Here is a 21691-nt window from a genome sequence, read left to right as displayed (position 1 = left end):
CTTTTTTCTTTCTTTTTTTTTTTTAACTTTAAGTAGGCTCCCACACCCAGTGTGGGACTCATGACCCTGGGATCAAGAGTCACATGCTCCACCAACTGAGCCAGCCAGGTGCCCCTAGAAACGTAAAATTTTTAAAAAGCTAGTATGGTACTGCAGTGACTACTATATTAGAGTATTTGTATAATTTTAAAAAATACATCATAATACTTAATTATTAACAATTTGGGGCATAAAATACAGAAAACACTGACAGAAAATACATTTTTGAGGGGGAACCCTTAAGAGTCAGCTTCTTATTACAACTTGGGATAAGCTGTAGTTATTTCTGCAGCCTCAGTTTTATTTTTATTTTATTTTTTAAAGATTTTGTTTATTTGAGAGAGAGACAGACAGACATAGCGAGAGAGAGCACAGATGGGGAGGAGAGGGAGAAGCAGGCTCCCCGCTGAGCAGGGAGCCCAACCTGGGGCTCGATCCCAAGACCCTGGGGTCATGCCCCGAGCTCAAGGCAGACGCTTAACTGACTGAGCCACCCAGGCGCCCCTGCAGCCTCAGTTTTAATACCGGAAGTCTCCCTAAGGGCTTGGAGAGCTCAGTCTACTTTTTGATCTCTTGAAGCCTGAATTCAGTAACAATATGTGTTATGTTTGTGTTTTTGGTTTCTGGTAGGATGATGGAATACTAGAACACTGTTTTCAGTTTATGTTGAAAGGTTATTTTCTGTGGTTGTGCATAAGGTGGTACCTCTGAAATGTCAGTTAAAATACCTTACCGACAATCAGAAGTTCTCTGTACTAATTAAGGGTATGAGTACAAGAAAGAAAGGGCTACATAAAGAGGGGTTTGAGAAGGTCTTCAAGGTCATTGTAGCTACTGCTTTGCTGAAAAGGGGAGAAGACCGAAAATACATTGTTCCTATTATGCTCTCATATTCAGTTGTAGGTTTAAAATAGGAGGCCTGGGTTTATTATAACCTTGTCCATAGCAAAATTATTTGAGAATTAGACCATGTAAATTACAGGTAGAAATCTGGGGAGGGGGATGTTAGATATATGATTTATATCATACACCATAACACATTCTAAATGGTTTCAGTAGTTAAGTGGAAAAAATAAAACTATTAGGCTAAATTGCAGGAAAACATTCGTGTATTATTAGGGTGAGAAAGGGACTTTCTCTGCACCCAAGACAAAAACCATAAGGCTAATAATAAACTATGAAAAAGAAAAGCCACTGCATATGAAGAGTTAATGCTCTTAACCCATAAAGAATTCCTAAAGTCCATAAGAAACAAAATAGTGCAATAGAAGAAACAGGCAACTGCCATGAGCAAGCAAATTTTAAAATAATTTAAAAGTATAAGAGGGGCGCCTGGGTGGCTCAATCGCTAAGCGTCTGCCTTCGGCTCAGGTCATGATCCCAGGATCCTGGGATCGAGCCCCGCAACGGGCTCCCTGCTCAGCAGGGAGCCTGCTTCTCCCTCTCCCACTCCCCTGTTTGTGTTCCCTCTCTCTCTGAAATAAATAAATAAAATCTTTAAAAAAATAAATAAATAAAATAAAAGTATAAGAAAAAGGTTCAGTTTTATAGTCAAAGAAATGTAAATTATAACCAAATGATATGGAAAATACATCAAATTGGTAAAGCTTTTCAAATAAAATAACCCAGTGTTGGTTGATTGTGGATAATGGATTTTCATATAATTGTTTGTAGTGTTATGATTTGGAGCAATTTTCCTGGAGAGTAATTTGGTGAAATACATAAATCTTTTAAAATTTAGTATATTCTGTGACCCTAACAAGTTTATTCTTACGAGTTTATTCCAAGAAAATAATTGAATATGTGTGCAAAGATACACAGTTAAGAACGTTCCTTGCAGCTTACTTTGTAATACATGAAAAAGTGGGGGTAGTTTAATGTTCAGAGTGAGGTTGATTTAAATAATACATTGCTCTTTCCTACAATGGAATATTATATGTCTAGGTAGTAAAAATGATACCGTAAAGAATATTTAAACTCATTTATCAGTCAACAAATATTTATTGAATATCCAACCCATGCCAGATGCTCATGTAAACAAGCCAAGTTTCTGCCTTAACACATGGTAAAAGCAAAAAATACAGCATACATAAGTGAAAAAAGGTGATTACAAATCTATATTCATGTACATGTTTGTATGTACACAGATATTAGAGTAATATGTATTAAAATATTAATAGATGGGGTGCCTGGGTGACTCAGTTGGTTAAGCGTCTGCCTTCAGCTCAGGTTATGATCCCTGGGTCCTGGGATCGAGCCCCGCATCGGGCTCCCTGCTCTGTGCTTTTCCTTCTTCCTCTGCCCGCCCCCCCCACCTCCCCGTCTCTCATGAATAAATAAATAAAATCTTAAAAAATAAAGAAAATATTAATAGATGGAAGGTTTGCATTCTGCATTGCAACCATTCTGCATTGCATTAATAGACAGAAGGTTGAATTTCTTCTATTGCTTCTCCGTATTTTTGAAAATTCTAAATACATAACATTTTTGTGAACAAAATGGGATGCCCGGGTAGGGAGGAAGTAAAGACCTGCTTTTTTATGAAAGGAAAACAAGAACTAATACTAAGAACAACTTTGTGCCAGGTGTGTCTCATTTATTTCTTGTTAGTCCCTTGAGGTAGTTCCCATTTTGATTATCCTGTTTTTGCCTCTGAGAACACTGAGGCTCTGAGAAGTTTTTGCATGCCCAGAGTCACACAGATGGTAAGTGATGGAGCAGGACTCACCTCAGATCTGTCTGCCATCACATCCCATTCTCTTTGCTGTCAGTCATGTCTGCAATGAGTGTTTCTTGCTTTTTAAAAAAGTTTGATGTACCACTTGGCAATTCCCTACATCTATTTAAATTGGCAAAATTATGTGAAAAAACCTTTTCTGATTTATTAAACAATTACAGATTTTGAATTTAGGATATTATTTGCTATTTTAAATTTCAGTACAAGGTGTTTTGTCAAGTAGCAACTCTGTATTGGCATTATTTAACAGATTAAAGAGTGGAATTAGGTGAATTTTAGAGAATTAGTGATTCCAATTCCAATTAGTGATTTCCTTTATGGCCCTAATCTGTGACAACTCTGTTTTTTTACTAAGTAATTTGATAAATATTTAACTCAAATCATCAAATTTTTATTCCTTCCTAAGAATTTTGATACCCATTCACATTAAAAAAAAATCTTTCAGAGCATGTATACTCACTTTTAGTTAGGGAAATATTATCAACAAATCATATCAAATTCTTGGCTTTTCATAAAAATGAGATACAGAACATTTTTTACTTTATTTTGCTTATTTTCTATAAACTCATGCCTAAACAAAAATAAATTAAGCATATAAATACGTAAAACCAAGGTGACTATTTTGATTAATTTGAGTTCTGAGGGATGGCAGGTGATGTGATTTTCTTCTGAAATTAGGCCTTAGGGGACTAATAAGGAATAAAGAAGAACCCATCCTGATTTTTATAAACTATGATCTCATTATATAGTGATGTGACATTTTTATATCCTTAAGTGAAACATTTTTCTTATTGATGAAATAAAGATGTTTATAATTTTTAAACTTTGTTTTGGATACACAGCTCACTGTTAATGAAGCGGCTGCTCAGCTCTGTGTGAAGGATAATGCCCTGCTGACAAGAAGAGATGAACTGTTTGCTCTGGCTAGGCAGATTTCTCGAGAAGTCACCTACAAATACACCTACAGAACCACCAAGTAAGTGTGTAACTAATTGACAGGATTTTGCATTGCTTGATAGAAGTAGAACTTAAAACACTACCCACTGATAGAATATAAGCATTTTTCAAAAAGTAGAAGTGTGATGTGATTGTGGTTCTATAAAATTAAAGAGTTGAAGTGACTTTTCAAAACATTGCTAATGTGGTTTTTGTTGTTTTAATTCTCTTTTGTCTTTCTCTTGAAAGACAGTTCCCTAGCACTGTAGCATTGTTCTGGTAGTGGTTTTAGACATTCTTCTCACACAGATGCTTTGGTTTTGAGTGTGATGATGAGATTTAGTTAGTCAGCATGTATAGACTTACTTGTATACCCACTAACTATATGAACTTGTTGAACTCTTGGAGGAAGCAAAGTGGTTCCTTTTGCAAGGTGTTTGCAGTCTAATGAGATTAGTTGACTAGATGAAAAGACTCCATTGGCCAGTATTTAAGGGAAAATTGGAAGATGCCAGACTATATGGAATATGGACATGTGTTTGAAATATGAAAGTGGAATATGGAATATTTGAAGTAAAACACATGTTGAAAAGCAGTGGTGGTTTTAAAATTTAATATAAACACATCTATTATTATTCATCTCATCTTCACTTATATCCTAAGCAAGATGGCATAGTACTATTTCAGTTTTAGTCACTTGTTCCCCGTGGACCCTGATTTCCAGTTCACCATCAGTTGTGTGCCGCTGCTTCTCTGAGTAGATGAGCATGACCCCTGGCGTTAGAGTAATTGAATGTGTGTTGAAAAACCACATCCTGAGTACCCTCCCTGGCCCTAATAAGTACAGTTTCGGGGGATGGAGTCTTGGAATCCAAATTTTCACAAGTGGCCCAGATTACTCTTGTGCCTATTCAGGTTTGAAAAGCCACTGTTGAGGCATTTACTGTCATTATGTCCCCTAACTCATAGCAACTTCCTTTGCTACCTTGCCTCAAGAGCCCACATATTTACAAACTGACACAAAGTAAAATTATGCAGACTAAATGAACAGGCTAAGAATATTATAGAATTATTTATAAGATTTTTTTTAAGTTGGATAATCGAGAGCTGATGTAGTGATTTTTTTTCACTGTATTACACAAAATTTTCGGACTGCTTTATTTAAGTAATTTAATCAAAGTAATACATGCACAGGATTTAAGGAATTCTATAGTGCACAGGGCTTATACTGAAAACTCAGCAGTTTCCCTGCCCCACCCCTGCCCCCTTCTGAATACCACACCCCAGAGGCAACTGCTTTCAACAGTTTTTAGCTGTTTCTTGTGGTGTTTACATTTATATACTTTTTAAGTTAAATATATTTTTAAATAGGGCTGCCTTTTTTTTTTTTTAAGATTCTATTTATTTATTTGACAGAGACAGACACAGCGAGAGTGGGAACACAAGCAGGGGGAGTGGGAGAGGGAGAAGCAGGCTTCCCACATAGCAGGGAGCCTGACACGGGGCTCGATCCCAGTGTCCTGGGATCGTGACCTGAGCCGAAGGCAGACGCTTAACAACTGAGCCACCCAGCCGCCCCTAAATAGGGGTGCCTTTAAAAAGTTAAAAATATATTTAACTTTTTAAGTTAAATTTTTAAACCGACTGGTTGCTTATAAAAAGATAGCATACTGATCCATAAAAAGATACCATGCAATACAATCCTCCTTGATTTTTTTTTTTCCTTTTTCATTATGTGATGATTATTACATGTTTATTGATTACTTATTTTGTGGGGAAGTTCTTAGGTAGTGGCCTTTTAAAATGTATAATATAATTGCGTCTGCATATTTCCCTAATATTAATTTAGAAATGATGAAAAGTCTTTTTTGTTATATCAGTGTTCATTATGAATGTCTTATTTCTGGTGTAAGGGTTTCAAGGGTATATGTTTTGGTGGAAGTTTATAGATTGAGATGTCTTTAGAATAAAATTTGTTACCTTCTCAAGTTTTTCTCTTTCCCATTCCATTCAGGTCAAAATGTGGAGAAAGAGATGAATTATCCCCGAAGAGAATTAAAGTGGAGGTAAGATTATGCATGTTTTCTTATGCTAATAATATTTGCTAGTTCACACTGAAAAAAAGGATGTTCCATAAACAAATGAAAAATGTGAATGGATTGTGGAATCTTTAAGACAATATAGAATTTTGTTGCTTTGAAGCATCTAATTTGAACTAGAATACTAAAGAAATTCTTAGAAGGAAACAACAATAATGAACTTGATGTCCAGTCAGTTTATCACAGGTTGATTTGTCAATAGGTGTTTCTTACAGATTTAAAACTCTCCTGGTTAAATTATTTTTTTTATAATCTCATGTATAAGTCATCAAATACATTTATTTTTTTAAAATTTATTTTATTATGTTACGTTAATCACCATATATTACATCATTAGTTTTTGATATAGTGTTCCATGATTCATTGTTTGCGTATAACACCCAGTGCTCCATGCAGAACGTGCCCTCTTTAATACCCATCACCAGGTTAACCCATCCCCCTACCCCCTCCCCTCTAGAACCCTCAGGTTTTTTTTGTTTTTGTTTTTGTTTAAGATTTTATTTATTATTTGACAGAGAGAGACACAGCCAGAGAGGGAACACAAGCAGAGGGAGTGGGAGGGAGAAGCAGGCTTCCTGCGGAGCAGGGAGCCCGATGTGGGGCTCGATCCCAGGATGCTAGGATCGTGACCTGACCTGAAGGTAGACGCCTAACGACTGAGCCACCCAGGCGCCCCAGAACTCTCAGTTTGTTTCTCAGAGTCCATAGTCTCTCATGGTTCATCTCCCCCTCCGATTATTAAATACCTTTAGAGGAGCTAAAGGTTATACCCAACGATCTGAGAGAAATGTTAATTTAGTAGCTCTAAGTAATGGAGACTTTCCTATAATCAAGCCTCTTTTAGAGGATCATGATGAGACTGTCCTTTTTTTTTTTTAAGATTTATTTATTTGAGGGAGAGAGTGAGTGAGCAGGGGGAGGGGCAGATTGAGAGGGAGACAAGCAGACTCCCCACTGAGCTGGGAGCCTGACACAGGGCTCAGTCCCAGAACCCTGAGACTATGACCTGAGCCAAAATCAAGAGTCTGATGGTTTAACCGACTGAGCCACCCAGGTGTCCCGAGGTTGTCCTTCTGATTTTAGGCCTGCAAGAGGTAAGGTGGGAGTTGAGCAAGAAAAAAAAATACGCTTTTCTTAGGGTTGTCAGAACTATAGAATGGTTTCAAAACTACTGTTCCTTAATTTGGATTGAATGTTTTAAAGGCCAGTCTGCAACAGAGTAGAAATTTGAAGTCTGAGAGCTCCTTCCTTTTTTTTCTTGGGCAGGGGATGGGGTTCTGTACTCTCTCAGACATCTATTATTTAATTGCAAGTTAAAGCAGATAAGCTGTGTTTGACTACCCTAAATTCTTCTCATTATTTTAACTAAGTATCTGTTTGTATATAGTCTTTCAGTCACACCAAAGCTACAATTATCTTTTTTTTTTAAAGATTTTATTTTTGAGAGAGAGTGTGCGTATGCGCGCGCGTGCATACACACAGACGGGGTGGGGGGCAAGGAGGAGGGAGAAGCAGACTCCCCGCTGAGCAGGGAACCCCACGCAGGACTTAGTCCCAGGACCCTGGGTTCATGACCCAAGCCGAAGGCAGACACCTAACCAACTGAGCCACCCAGGCGTCCCCACAATTATCTTGTAAAAACGTAAATCCCTTTCTCACTTTCTCACTTAAAATCTTTCCAATGGCCTTCTACTGTACCTAGGATAAAATCTACACTTGTAGAGACGTCTAAGACCCTACGTGATCTGACTCTAACTTTGTATCTTTAACCTCATCTGCTACCGCACTTCCCCATTCTTACTGTGTCCCAGCTACACTGACCCACTTTCTGTTGCTGGAACATGCTAAACTCTTTTTGCCTCAGCACTCACTGTTCCCCTACGTAGATCTTTCTGTAGCTCTTCACATGGTTTCAGCTCATAGCTGAGAGTTTCCTCTGACTTCCCTGCCTCCCTTTCTAAAAGGGCACCCTTACCTCAAAATCACATTTAGGCTCATTCTCCTGGTTTGTTTTGTTTTCATAGCACTTACTGGTATCTGAAACTATTACGTATTTGTTTTTATTATCAGTCTGCCCCATTGGATGAGCATACAGCTCTTATCTGTCTGTCTACTACTTTATATTCAGATTTGATAATAGCACCTTGCACTTAACAGGCACTTAATAAGATCAAGTGAAAGAGTGAATGGCTATGGTTAAGCATCTTTGACTTCTTAAAAACTTTACCCTAAAGCAGTGGCTCTCAAAGAAGAGATTCTTTGAGATTCTCAAAGAAGATTCTCTTAATCTCTTAAAGGCCACACTTTAAAAAATTGTGCTTATATTTGTAATCAGTGGTCACTGTTAGCTCTCGAGTAATGTTTAAGATTCATTAGCATCAGATACCACGCAAAAAAAAAATTGCTGAAATTACCTAAAGGGCCATTAGAAGATAATCTAACTAGTGATGACATAGTTTTATCCTACTGCATCCCAAGATAATGAACAAGAGAGGATACCCTGTAGATTCAGTGCCTCTGCCACTGAAAGGGAAGGCAGGTGAATATAGAGACTGCTAAGAAGGCATGTGCCGTCAGAAGATTTAGAGGAAAGGTACAAAACCTGCCCAGGGACCAGGAAGAGTAGTCAGCTGCTGGGCTAGAAATTCTGTCTGCCTTTCTCACCATTGGCCCTCTATGTAATTCTGACTCAGGCTCTTCTCACATTTAAGCCCTGGTTTCCTTTTGTGTCTGTGTTCAGAGATCACATTTAAGTTTGAGGTCTGTTTGAGCTGTCATTTTTTCTTGTTAGGCTATACTGATAAGTCTTTCTGACCTCCTCGGTGGCCCTTACCTGAAATTTAAGCACAGTGTTTTTGTATCCAGCGCAATGTTTTGAGTTTCCTTTTAGTAGCTCAGAGTGTTGGGTTTATAGCATTAGGTGTGACCCTTCTATTCATTTAAATATGTTCCACTAGAGATAATTGAATGATAGTTCTGTTTGGTTAGTTTATTTTACTAGCATTCACAAAGCCACTTGAACAGTTCTGGACTTAGAATTAAGATAATCAGTGTTTCCTTTTTCTGTGAATAACAGTTCTAACCCTTCCTAAATAAGACAAGTGACTCATCAACCCAGGCTACTTTAAATGCTCTTTATAGACTCTAAAGTCTTGATTTTGTTTCCCCAAAATAAATAGGGACTTGAGCTTTTAATTTAGGACAGTAGTTTACTTATTTTGCTGGTTTGTTTTAAATTTTGTTTTGTTTTTTAAAAGCACTGATGCATTGCAAGGCAACAGTATCTCTCCAGAGTGTGTGTGTACCTACACACGGATCCAGTGTAATCCTTTGCAAAATATACGGTATTGGCATCAATCCTTGTCTAAATTCTCTGTGTACTCTAATTCAGATTTGAGATACCACAGCTACTCGTTTGATTCCGGAAGCTGACACTGAGGTAGTTTGTGTTGTGTAGGATTGTTACTCCCTTACGACATTTCATCAAGTATTAGTGTGTTGTTTGTACCTACTTGCTATGTGGCTTCAGCGAGGGTGAGAATTCCTGGCGCGAGAAGAGATTAAGGGAGGCTCCGTTGAGGAGATATTGTTTGAGCTGGGTTTTAAAAGAAAGGTAGGGTTTCAGAAGGTAAAGATGTGGGGTCGAAGGGCATTACAAAGATGGACTAGCATGGGCAAAGACAGAGGAAAGAAAATACTGTGCATGTTTAGAGAACAATGAGACCAATTTGTTCAGAATTTATGACTGACACTGAGGACTTCATAAGTAAAACTAGAAAGATTTTAGAATTCTTTGAACATACTGTTTCTTATTTCATTTGAATTACTAATGCTCTATTAAAAGAAAATGCTATAAAGATAAGCTTAGCACATTATAAATTATAGCAGATTACTAATTACTAGGCCCAAGTTAATGAGAATTTTTTCTTTCATTTTCATTTTTCTAAAATCCTTGACAATAACCAATTAGCATACGTGCCAAGTTGCTGACTTTTTTTCATCTTAAAAAGATTGCAGTGAACGAAATGTAATGTCCAGTAGATACAGTGGAAATGACATCAAAAATAGACTTGTAAGGGAAAGAAACATTTTCTTGCATGCTATTACCAGTGCATTAGGACACACTGACAAAACTAGCACTTTGTTCAAGCTTAATAAGGTGTTTTCTTGTTGCCAAATGCTGTAATTTCCTGGTCTGTTTGTGAGGGGTTGGGTAGAAGTTTTAAAATCCTTGTCTAATTTTTTTCCTCTTATTATGTAGCAGGTTGTTCCCCTTAAAGGATAGTTAGCTATTTATTTGATTGCTTCTGTTTTTGTTGTTATTGTTTAATATAGGATACGTATTGTAGTGAAGTACTCAGGATAATCTGTTGTCCTTAAATAGTGCCCCTTTCTACAGCGAATGTTAGACATTAGGAAACAGAGAGATTTTGACCTTTCTATAATTCCGAGAATAATGAAGTAGACACAGAGGAAAAAGCCTGCTAGCTTGGGAAGGCCGTAGGGTAACCCATCACTTGGAACGAAGCCTCTAGGGAAGGCTCCTCTTCAGCCCTGTATGTTAGTATGCGAGGTTTGGGAATATTTCTCTTGTCCGGGCCAGATGAATAGCTTGTCCACCTGGAATACTACCCTTTGTGTGGATCCACTTTCAGCTAAAATGAAAATGAATTATGTTTGTTGTTGTCTTTTTCATCAGAGACCTCAAATCTAGCTCTGGGACACTTGCAAAAATAACTTTTTTATTGAATCTGTTAATGCCTATCCCTGCTAGGCGTTTGAAATTCATTATCACAAACCTTGTTTATCCTTATATGGAGGCTTTAGGATTTCCATTTATAGCCAAAGAGACACCCAGAGAATCTCAGTGACTGGCTCAAACTGCCACATTGCTCTCTGGTGCCAGAACCAGGCCTTCAGATCTAGGTCTGACTCCTAAACTGCAAAAGCAGTACCACCTTCCCCCTTCCTGATGAGCAGTCACAGAGCACCTTCCGTGTAAGAAACACTATTAGGATAAGACCTTTTCTCCTGCTAGTAGGGTATGGAAGGCCAGGTATGTGCAGAAATGGTAGTCTTTAGGAAGGGGGAAAGAGGGGCAGTTAGCAATTTCTGTTTCAAGGAGGCATATCCAAGCAATTGTTAAGTTTTGAGTGGGAAGTTTAACAGTATACAAAATATATTTAAATATAAAACATTGCCATTTGACAGACTGTTTAGAATGAGGAAAAGCATGGTGTTGGGAAGATAAACAGTAAATCAAGAAAAATTAGTTTGATTTATTTATATTATACCTATGACAGAATATATTTAAGACAGCTGGTCAACTAGTTAAAGGAGATAAAAACCAGCACCCAAAGTCCCTGGCACTCATGCCTTTTAAAAATATTAATTAAAAGTGGATTCAGTTGACAGCCTTTATTTTTCATTAAGAACATAATGTGTTCTATGAACAAATCCTGTCATTACCTTTCGTGTTTGTAAGTAATATCTTGGAAGAGGAAGAATATGTCAGAGAACCCGTCTCGGGACTGGCCACGGAGCTGACTAAATGGGCTGCTGTTCAGATCTCATCTGTACGTTTTCTTCGTTCACTGAAATTGCTGGAGACTAGGCAGAGAGATGGAAGGTGACAGCATTCTTGATCCTGTGTGGGCTGGGAGTGCAAAGCAATCAGAGATAACTGGATGAAAGAAATGCAGTTTGTTAATAGAGACCAGAAAGTCAGAGAATTGGGGCTTGAAGAAGACAGACTTAGAGGAAACATCTGCTAGCAGTTCCAGTGGGGTGGGGGTGGGAGAGGGAGGCAGGGGGAGAGAAGAGGGTCAGAACATCCACCTACGCTGTTACTAAGCTTGTTGAAAGAAAGCTGGTCTAATTTGATGTAGGCTCTTCCCCTCTGGATCAGAAAAACAGAAGCATTACAATCTGCTATTCATATAGAAAGTGTGAGTAAAAAAAAAAAAAAAAAGAAAAAATGCACGTGTGAGGCTGAGAACATCTGCTGGAACAAGCCATTTTAAAGATAGCTAAGCAGTGGCTTTAAAGCAGCTTGCTGGTATTTGGGGGCAAGGTTGAGGAGGAATGGGGGTGGAGACCAGTGGGATGAGAGTAATTAGGTCATGAACAGCATCCCACCCTGTGTCTTTTATTTTCTCAGTGCTCAGATTCAGGATCTCACCAGTAAGGGAACACTGTGATTAATGGCAGTAGCCAAGAATATGACATGAAGATAAATTGCTCATAGCATGGTATAGCTGGTTCTTGGGAAAAAGGCTTGAGAGACATATAACAAAAGTCCTGCACCAGACATCATGTGAAAGAGACCAGTTTCTTGGGAATGTTCTCACTCTTCTTTCTAAGCCATATGTTTTGGGTACCTGAAAATGTAGGTCATGAAGTGATAGCTATTCAATCCTGTAGTTTGCCCGTAATGAACCATCAAAGACTGTGGGAGCAAATCAGAATGACTCATGTACTCGGTTTCAGAGAGATCACCGATTACTTGGATATGGTAGTTTATTGCTCATTGCATGTTTTTACGTCTCTTTATTAATGAGGAGCAGTGTCTGTTTCCCAAAAACTTGCACTTGTAGAGTTTGAAATTCCCCCTTCTAGCTTTTCCATATTCTCAGGGTTGAATAATCCTGACAGTGGTGCCACTGTATGTTTGTACAGCAACGTGCACTTTTCCAAGAGTTACCATTTGCATTACTGCATTCAATCCCCACAAATCTCCAATGGGTGGATAAAGCAGATGGTTTAGTCTCTGTTTAAAAATTGGGAACACTGGAAATAATGAGGTTAACTTTCCTGACTGGGATCACACATCTAGTTCTTGACACACAAGACTAGATCGCTCTTTCTTCTGTAAGTTCCTTTGAAAACAGCCCTGGAATATTGGAGGTTCTGGCCTGGGCGCACTTCACCCAGGGCTTGTTGAAAAGCCAGAACTATATATTGTCTCCCGCACATTCTTGGGTTTCAGATCAGGTTCGTTTCTTCCCTGAGACCTGCAGTGGCTCCTCTTTGAATTTAAGATAAAAATCGACAATTCTTAACATGGCTTACAAGGCCTCTCAGAATTTGGCCCCGCGTATCCAGCGTCTCTCACCGCTCCCTCTTTCTCAGTATATTCCCTGTGTTAGCTATATTAAATATTCTCCAGCTTCTCAGGTGTGTTGTCCTGTTCTTTTTGCCTCTAGCTTTTATATAAGCTGCTCTCTTTCCCTAGAGAATTCTCTTCTTTCATGTCTCAGCCTAGACATCATGCCCTCTCAGAAGACTTTCTGACACACTGTCCTCCACTATGCTCTGGATCTCTTTGTCCTTTTCTCTCTCTAGACTGTTTGTCAGGAGGGCAGGAGTCATTGACTCCCCAGCATTGAGTACAGAATCTAGAACCTATTAGGCAAACGAGAGATTTTTGATGAGTGGATAAACAAGTATTTCCAGATTTCTGTTGTTCTTTCCAATAGAACTGTTCCTTAACAATATGGTCAAAATTTTCTTGGCTTGTTTTAGTGTTAAATACCCAAGATGTCTTATACTATGTAAGTAATCTCTAAGATAGCTATACTACGTAAATATCCCCCAAATTTATCTTATTCCCCCTGTATCATAGAGATGCAGTAGGTCACTTATAGCATGCTATTTTACTATGATTAAATCTGGTAGCTTTATTATTATTTTTTTTTAGATTTTATTTATTTATTTGACAGAGACACAGCGAAAGAGGGAACATGAGCAGGGGGAGTGGGAGAGGGAGAAGCAGGCTCCCCACTGACCAGGACCCTGGGATCATGACCTGAGCCGAAGGCAGATGCCTAATGACTGAGCCACCCAGGCACCCCTAAATCTGGTAGCTTTAAAGGGGAACTTAATAAATATCGGTAGCAAACATTTATTGGGTAATATCTATGTGCCAAGCATTGTGCTAAGTGTTCTTCATGAATTTTTTGGTGCCTTAAAATGGTTCTAAAGTTAGTTGAGTAGACACAGAGAGATGAAATAGTCTGTCCAGTATCACAGTAAATAAGTAGTAGAAGTGGGTTTTGAACTTCGTGTGTAAATCATAGAGTTAAACCAGTTCAGCTTATGAAAAACCGAGCTGTAAGAGGTGTGCATCTGTTTCCTGCTCTGCGTTCGGTAACTCTGGGATTTTATAGTTTGAGCAGAGGCTTTGAAGCCAGTGTCCATAGCTGTAAAATGAGAGGAACCTAGGGTTGTCTATGGTGGGGATTAAATTAGATGATAAATGTAAAATACAGAACATAGTTGGGAACTGGGGGTACATGGTAGTCACCTGGAAAATGATAGCTTCTCTGCTTTTCCAGGTGTTCTCCTAGCTTCCCTCATTGAACAACCCTAACAGATAGGTGCTCTTCACTTAAAGGAGAGATTGCTAAAGAGAAAGTTAGATTTGTAGGTCTAAATAAGTTCTTAGAGAAAAATGGAATGACTAAACAAGTGTCCTTTTCACTTAGATTTAGATTGTATCCACTTATATAAAGTTCATTCTAGCTCAGTTAATGATTATATTCCATACATTCCTCTGAGTCAAAGGTCCTTGGTCTTGTGGGGGCCTAGAAAGGTAACTATTTTCAATACTTTAAAAATGCTGTTTGGGGTGCTTGGGTGGCTCAGTTGGTTGGGCGTCTGCCTTTGGCTGCGGTTGTGATCCCGGGGTCCTGGGATCCCCACGTTGGGCTCCCTGCTCAGTGGGGGGTCTGCTTCTTCTGCCCCTCCCCCTGCTCGTGCTTGCTCTATCTCTAGTGCACACACACACACACACACACACACTCTCTCTCAAATAAGTAAATGCTGATTGTATATTGACCCACCATAAAGCTACATATGACTATCTCACGATGTCAAATTTATTTGCCCTGACTCTTATTTCATTTCATGTCTTTGAATTTAAAAATAGCAAATTATTACTTAAGAAATGAATTTTGGTAGATGAAATCTTTGAAAACAAGAGATCCACAGTGGAGAAATAAGACCCTGATAGGGGAGAAACTCTTGAATCAGTATCTCTTATTTCAAATAAGATAAAATATTTTGTTATTATTACATCTCTTTCTGCTATTCTGCTATGTTAGTATAAGAGCTTTGGGTTTTAGTGATTTACCCTTTGCTACAAATATATAGCTCATGAAAGTAGGGGAGAAATATTTTGGAGGTCAGTGACCATTTCTGTGAGGAGTCCTTTAATGGTTTTTAGTAAAGTTGTTAAAACAACGCTGTTGTGATGTTTGTCAATATAAATTTCGTGTGAAGCAATAAATGAGAAAAAAAACCACATAACCTGTAAAAAGTAGTAGATGGAGTGGCGCTTATATATATATAAAGTATAGAGTGAAAATCATTTAAGTTGATATTGTTCAGGAGGAGAGTGCCCCAAGAAAGCTCTGTTTAATGTAAGAATTTAGTGTGTATTGATACACTTACTTAGCAGTGAGTACATGCTAATGACCGTCTCTCATCTGCTCCTCACAACAACCCTAACAGATAGGTGCTCTTCTCTGTATTTCTCATACGAGGAGACTAACGTTCTGAAAGGTTGAGTTACTCCTCCAGTGTTAACTAGTAAGTGGTAGAATTGGAACATGAGTGCTGGTCTTTCTTCTTTCTTCTTCTTCTTCTTTTTTTTTTTTTTTAGATTTATTTATTTATTTTAGAGAGAGTGTGTGTTCGTGAGCAAGCGGTGGGGGGACAGGGACAGGGAGAGGGAGGTAGGGAGAGAGAGTCCTGAAGCAGACTCCCTGCTGAGCAGGGAGCCTGACGCAGGACTCGATCCCATGACCCTGAGATCATGACCTGAGCTAAAATCAAGAGTTGGCTGCTTAACCAGCTGAGCCACCCAGGTTCCCCGAGTTGCAGGTCGTTCTAATTCAGATCCCCATTGCCTGTCATATGAAATGTCGAAGGAGAAATGACAAGTCAGCATGGAAGAATTCTTCAGAAATTCAGGTTGGGATTATTGGGTAGCACTTTGAAGAAAATTTACATTGGTTCTTTATCACATTACATACAACAAAATAAATTCCTGATGGGTTAGAGAGTTAAGTTTAAAAAACAAAGCAGACAAGGTAAAACTTTAAAAAACTAGAGGGTAGATTTGAGCATTTATCAAATCTCTAAAGCAGAATGCCTTTCTGAAGCTTGTAGTGAGAGAAGAATTTACAGAATAGAAGTATATACAACTACAGTATACAAAATTAAAAAAGTTTTAAATACCAATTCAATTAAGAAAAAACAGCACCCAGTGCTGGCAAGAAAAACTTATGGTCTGATTAACCAGTAAAGGCCGTTAGGGGAAGTAGTGAATATTCCTAAAAATGTTCATCCCTTTGCAGTGATTGTACTAGGAATCTACTATACTAGGTAATCTAAGTTATGGAAAATGCTCTTTCTATGAAAGTATTTTTGCAGTGTTTTTCAACCCAAAAATAAGAAAAAGAATCTAAATGTCTGATGTGAAAATAGTGATTATTAGTTGAACCACTAGATGAACTGCTGTATGAAACGTTATATAACCACTATTAATGCTCATGAAGTCTGCATTCTAATGTAGATGTGTAAGTCTTATTATCTTTTTCATTTATATTTTTGGTGAGGTTACAACTGTAGAAATAAGGTAATTGTACCATAAAAGACTGAAAGGAAGTATTGTACATTAAAATCTTAATCATGATTACTTGGGCAGTAGGATTAAAGTGGGTTTTTTTGCCCTGTTTTCTAAGTTGTTGATATTTTATTTACAAACTCTAAGTAAAAAGGACTTATTCTTTGACCCATAGGATGGATTTCCAGATTTCCAGGACTCCGTGCAAACGCTCTTCCAGCAGGCTAAGGCGAAGAGTGAAGAACTCACTGCTCTCAGTTCACAGGTAACGTAAGCCACCAGTTAACAGTTAACATTTCATAATAATATCTGTAGATTGAAAAATAAATGGGTGCTTCAGCTAGCTTCAGTTTTAAGCATCTGAGGATGGGGTTTATTTCTGGTTGTTTTTGAAATGTCATCTGACCCACAGCTGTGTCAACAAGATAGCAATAACAGCATAGTTTGATTTGTTTATGAGCAGAATCTCTGATATAGTAATACTTATTTATTCTTTGTAGTTTTGTAGGAAGAAAGACAGATTCTCTACTTAAGAAAATTTAAAGAAGCAATTTGATACCAGGAAGAAAGCCATGTTGACTATGGCTGTGTGTAATACAACTCTGAGATACAATAGTACTGGTTCTCAGTAAAACATTCATCATCGGCATTGTAGCTATTGTTAGGTCAGTTTGATTCATGTATGAGAAAAAATTCTTAATATGTATCTTCAGGGGCTTTTGCTATTATTTAATTGTATTCTGAAATTAACCTTTTTAAAAAAGTCATTTCTACAAATAACCACCTTTTAGAAAGCACTGTAAGTCTTATTCCTCTGGATCTTCTGCCTGGCGACTGCTCTTGGTCAAATTCAGTAGTGCCAAGTTTTTTTTTTTTTTTCTTTTTAAGAGGATGAAAAATATACTTCCTCCTTAGAAATCTTACTGACATTTTATGTCAGTAAGTTCAAATGAATTGCTTAGATGCTTCTGATTCAATTATTTAAGTTCAAATGAATTGAAATTACAGCTCCTTTTGATCTGGTTTATGTGCATTCAGAAAAATAGTGTAAGCTTTTATCCTGTTCCGTGAATTAATATATTTCATTTATTGATTTTTACTATTGTGAGTCAGGATTTTTTGTAACTAATTTTATAGAGCACCTTCCTTGTACTACTCTTTTATATGGCATGCAGTGATTCATATCTGCATTTTGACTATTAATCTCCTTGGCAAAATATCACAAATGTACTGATCTGAATATCACAGATAAGTGATTTAGAGCAGTACATAAAGAAGGAACTTACAAAACACATGCAAAGATGAATTTCTATTTACTTGTGTATTTTAAATGTGTCTTTCTCTCATTGGTTGGGAAATACTGCAGTTTCATTCCATGATGAAGGGGAAGAGTCTTGTTGGCACTGGTGTTTTTCCTTCGTAATTTGCATTGTTTGATTTTGGTGGGAGGGGTGTTTGACTTGTCCCTCCAGACAGCCATTTTACACCTTTTCTCCCCCAACATACTGTCATCATATCAGAGTATGTATAGTGCCAAATCCTAAAATAAAAATGCCAAGATCTCACCCTGTGTGTTAGAAGCAGTTTGTGGCAGATGCTGCTGTTGCTCTGAGGTTCTTTTTAAAAAAAATATTTTAAAGGACTCAGTACTTCGGGAAACAAAGCTAAGGTTATTTTGCCTTTGAGCTGAAATGGAATTCTCTTTAAAGGATGGGCAGGAGGATTTTTTTTTTCTCTTGCACAGAATCCAACATTTTATGTTTTAACATGATGATATAGACATCTAAGCATATTTATGGAACGTGTATACCACATGAAGTGTGAACTAATTTAATGAATACTAAATATATTTGCTGGAGTCTGAAATTGGCATCTTTAAACCATTAAAAAAACTGTAGAATGTTTTAGTTCCTGATTTTATTTTTGCTTTACTTACTAGCAGCCTGAAAAGGTGATGGCAAAGCAGATGGAGTTCCTTTGCACCCCAGCTGGCTATGAGAGACTGCAGCATGCTGAGAGAAGGCTCTCGGCAGGACTCTACAGGCAGGCCTCAGAAGAGCACAGCCCGAACGGCGTGGCTTCTGACAACTCCGAGGGGCAAGGTGGATCTTAGATGGCCTGCGCTTTGCGAGCCAGTGACTCTGTGCATTGTACAGAGAAACAAAAGTTGGCTTATTTTTTAAATCCTGATATTTTATAGAGATTATGTTATACATTCCCTATAAAAGTTCGTTTTTAAATTGTCTCTTTTTTGAAAAAAGGAAAGGATTCATCCTGCAGATTCAACTAGCAGAAGTTTTGGGGTTTTTTTGTTTGTACGTTTGTTTGTTTTTTATCCCTAAACTAGTTGACACGTGCATTTGACCCGTATTTTGTACAGGGTGAGTGGGAATGGGACATGTAAACAGTATAGATCCTTTTCCCCAGAGAAACTGATGCCATGGAAGATGGTTATCAGTTTTTTAAAAGATCACAGCTTCATATTTTCTTTGATTTCAAAAACAAATTTGTCTATGAAGTTTATAACATTTGGTCCCTACGAGAATACAGTAACTGCTTCTAAAGTACTGTGACAAGAGTACAGAGGTTGGTAGAGATGGTATAAGAATGGAGAGACTTGAAGAAATTTTGTGTTCTTTCAGGCTTTAGGTTGGCCTATGGTCCCTATGAAACTATATTTGGTGTGGTACGTTGGAAACTGTTTAAACTCTTTTTAGAAAGCTGTGATTCATGAATATTTTTATCATTTAAAAAATTATTTTCATTTTTTTGTATTGACACGTGAAGAAAATCTCAAGTCACTGTCATTTACTCATAGTCTCTTCCAGTGTGCCAGGCATGCTTCTAGGCACCACAGATGGATCAGGGACATTAAGTCCCTGCTGGCTTGGAGCTTACACTCTAGTAGAGGAAGGTGCATAGTATATAATATAGAAATATATCCTCGAGTTTCAAGTAGTGATGTGTGTTTGAAGAAAAACAATTTTGTAGGACCTTCTTGTTTTACATATTATTGTTACACTTTTCTAGAGAGTGGCTACCATTGTCAAAAAAAAAAACAGATTTCTTTCTAAGTGAGACTACTATCTTTACAAGCATTCTCCAAGTGTAGGGTAAAATACGTCAGCAGATCAGAGTGCTGGAGGAGAAGCACATTCTTCCTTTTTAAAAATATTACAGAAACTGTTTAGTTGAGGTCTTGTTTAACTTCTCTAGTCATCGTTGACAGTTAAGAGTTAAGCAAAAGCAAAATTAATGAAAGACTGGATGACTCTAATTTGTGAAACCAGGATAATGTCATGTGGGGTGGCAGTGTGCTAAGTGTGTGGATTTAGGTTTATGACAGAGAAGGTGATTTGGCATATAAAGTGTTTTTACCATATCTGTGCTATTTCTGTCTTCATGGATTTGCCATAGGTTTTGTTGTTTAGTGATAGGCAATTGCTTGAAGCCATCTCTGTCTCTCTAGTACTTGTTATTTTGTGTTAATGTCTTGGTAAACTGTGCACTGGTAAGAAAATGCCTTACAGAGGGAATGTATTCTATGCCAGAGTTGGAGTACTCACTGGAAGTCTCAGTCTTTTGTTTAGTTCGTGTTTCACTCTGAAAAATGTCCTGGGAGAATTGTAAACCTTGGACCTAGCATGAATTGCCATTTCCTTCCTAAATTATTATTTAAAATATTTCTCTAGCTATTATTTAAATTCTTCACTGCCTGTTGGCTTTTCCTTACTCCTTTCCTAAGGAGTGTTACAGGCAATTTGTGAAAACTTATTTTTAAGAAAAATCATAGTGTGTTTTTAATATTATTCAGATTGCGCTTTTTTTCCTTTTCTTTAGGAGAAAGACCTTTGAATCTCCGAATGCCTAATTTACAGAACAGACAACCCCATCATTTTGTGGTGGATGGAGAGCTGAGTAGACTTTACTCCACTGAGGCGAAGTCCCAGTCGGGTAAGAATATGGGATATGATTAGAGAGAGTGACACTTGAATAAGACATCATTAAATTCTATTTTCCGACCTTCCACTATCTCCACTCCTCCTTCCCCCTACTCCCAGCCAAAAAAAGGGTCATTACTAACAATGTTACTAGTCAGTTTTTCTCCCTTTGGAAATAATAGATTGCCATAATAATGGCCAGTCTTTTTTTAGAACATGGTATTCCAAAGAATTGACAGAGAAAAACTCATGAAGGATGATACTATTTTGATTAGCTATACACAAATGATGCCTTTCATATAAAATTTTAAACCAAATAATACATGGCTGATTTGAGTCATGTAATTGCCTTTTTCCAGCCTTTCACACTGTGAAATTGACAGATTACATGTTTGCTCTCACACTAAGACAACCTCGTATACCAAAATCTAAACTTCTCTTGCAGATGCATTTTGGGGATGATATTTATATTTCAGAAGTAAACTGAACTCCATAAAAGGATAAGCTGTTCCTTTTTATAGTTCGATATTTGACTATTTTTCCCCAAGAAAAAGTGAGTTATACAAAGTATTAGAGACCAGCACCGTTTGAAAGTATCTGGTATCGGGGCGCCTGGGCGGCTCAGTCGTTGGGCGTCTGCCTTCGTCTTGGGTCGTGGTCCCCGGGTCCTGGGATCGAGCCCCGCATCAGGCTCCCTCCTCCGCGGGAAGCCTGTTTCTCCCACTCCCTCTGCCCCTGCTTGTGTTCCCTCTCTCCCTGTGTCTCTCTCTGTCAAATAAATAAATAAAAGTCTTAAAAAAAAAGTAGCTGGTATCATTCCATCTTTGAGTTAAAGTAGCTTTAGGAGTCACTTGAACACTGTTGCTTCATCTGTAAAACAGACATAATTTCTACCGCGTAGAGTAGTTATGAGTATTAAATAAGGTAGCACATATGAATTGCCTAGCTGATAGGAATTCAGTAAATGGTAGCTACTATTTTTATACTCTTGCTAAATTTTGCAGAGAGTAAATTCATAAATTTAACTGCCTAATTTCAGATAAGCTATTAGTTTTGGTTACACTTCTAGAATCCTTTTCAAAGTGTACGTGTGTATGTACACGTATGTGTGGATATGTATCTTCCAGTATTAGTACTTTACATAAATAGTACATTTTATTGTCATTCTGTAGTGTTTTTGCGAGGTTGAAATAACTATACTCACATAACTCCAAGAAATGAATCCTTATGAAAGTAGTCTCCATTCTTTGATCCCTGTTTCTCCCACCCTAACGTTTCGTGGCTAGAACTTTTAATAAGAGTTCCATGT

General features: G+C 37.7%; 1 protein-coding gene across 2 annotated transcripts in view; it reads left to right on the top strand.

Annotated features, from left to right (window-relative positions):
• Window positions 1–21691, top strand: part of NAB1 (NGFI-A binding protein 1) — a 47674-nt gene that overhangs the window by 22974 nt on the left and 3009 nt on the right. Inside the window, exons 3-7 of one of the 2 annotated variants that reach the window (XM_028123779.2) lie at window positions 3619–3752; window positions 5727–5778; window positions 16617–16706; window positions 18384–18543; window positions 20282–20395. In XM_028123779.2, coding sequence (XP_027979580.1) covers window positions 3619–3752; window positions 5727–5778; window positions 16617–16706; window positions 18384–18543; window positions 20282–20395 — 550 coding nt within the window. Of the gene's footprint in view, window positions 1–3618; window positions 3753–5726; window positions 5779–16616; window positions 16707–18380; window positions 18544–20281; window positions 20396–21691 lie in introns of both variants that reach the window. The other variant, XM_028123766.2, reaches the window with a different exon arrangement.

This window comes from Eumetopias jubatus, unplaced genomic scaffold (assembly GCF_037043125.1).
Source record: "Eumetopias jubatus isolate StellerSeaLion01/CBP00866 unplaced genomic scaffold, mEumJub1_p1.0 scaffold_3, whole genome shotgun sequence".
Classification (NCBI taxonomy): domain Eukaryota; kingdom Metazoa; phylum Chordata; class Mammalia; order Carnivora; family Otariidae; genus Eumetopias; species Eumetopias jubatus.
This window is presented reverse-complemented; position numbering and strand designations above follow the sequence as displayed.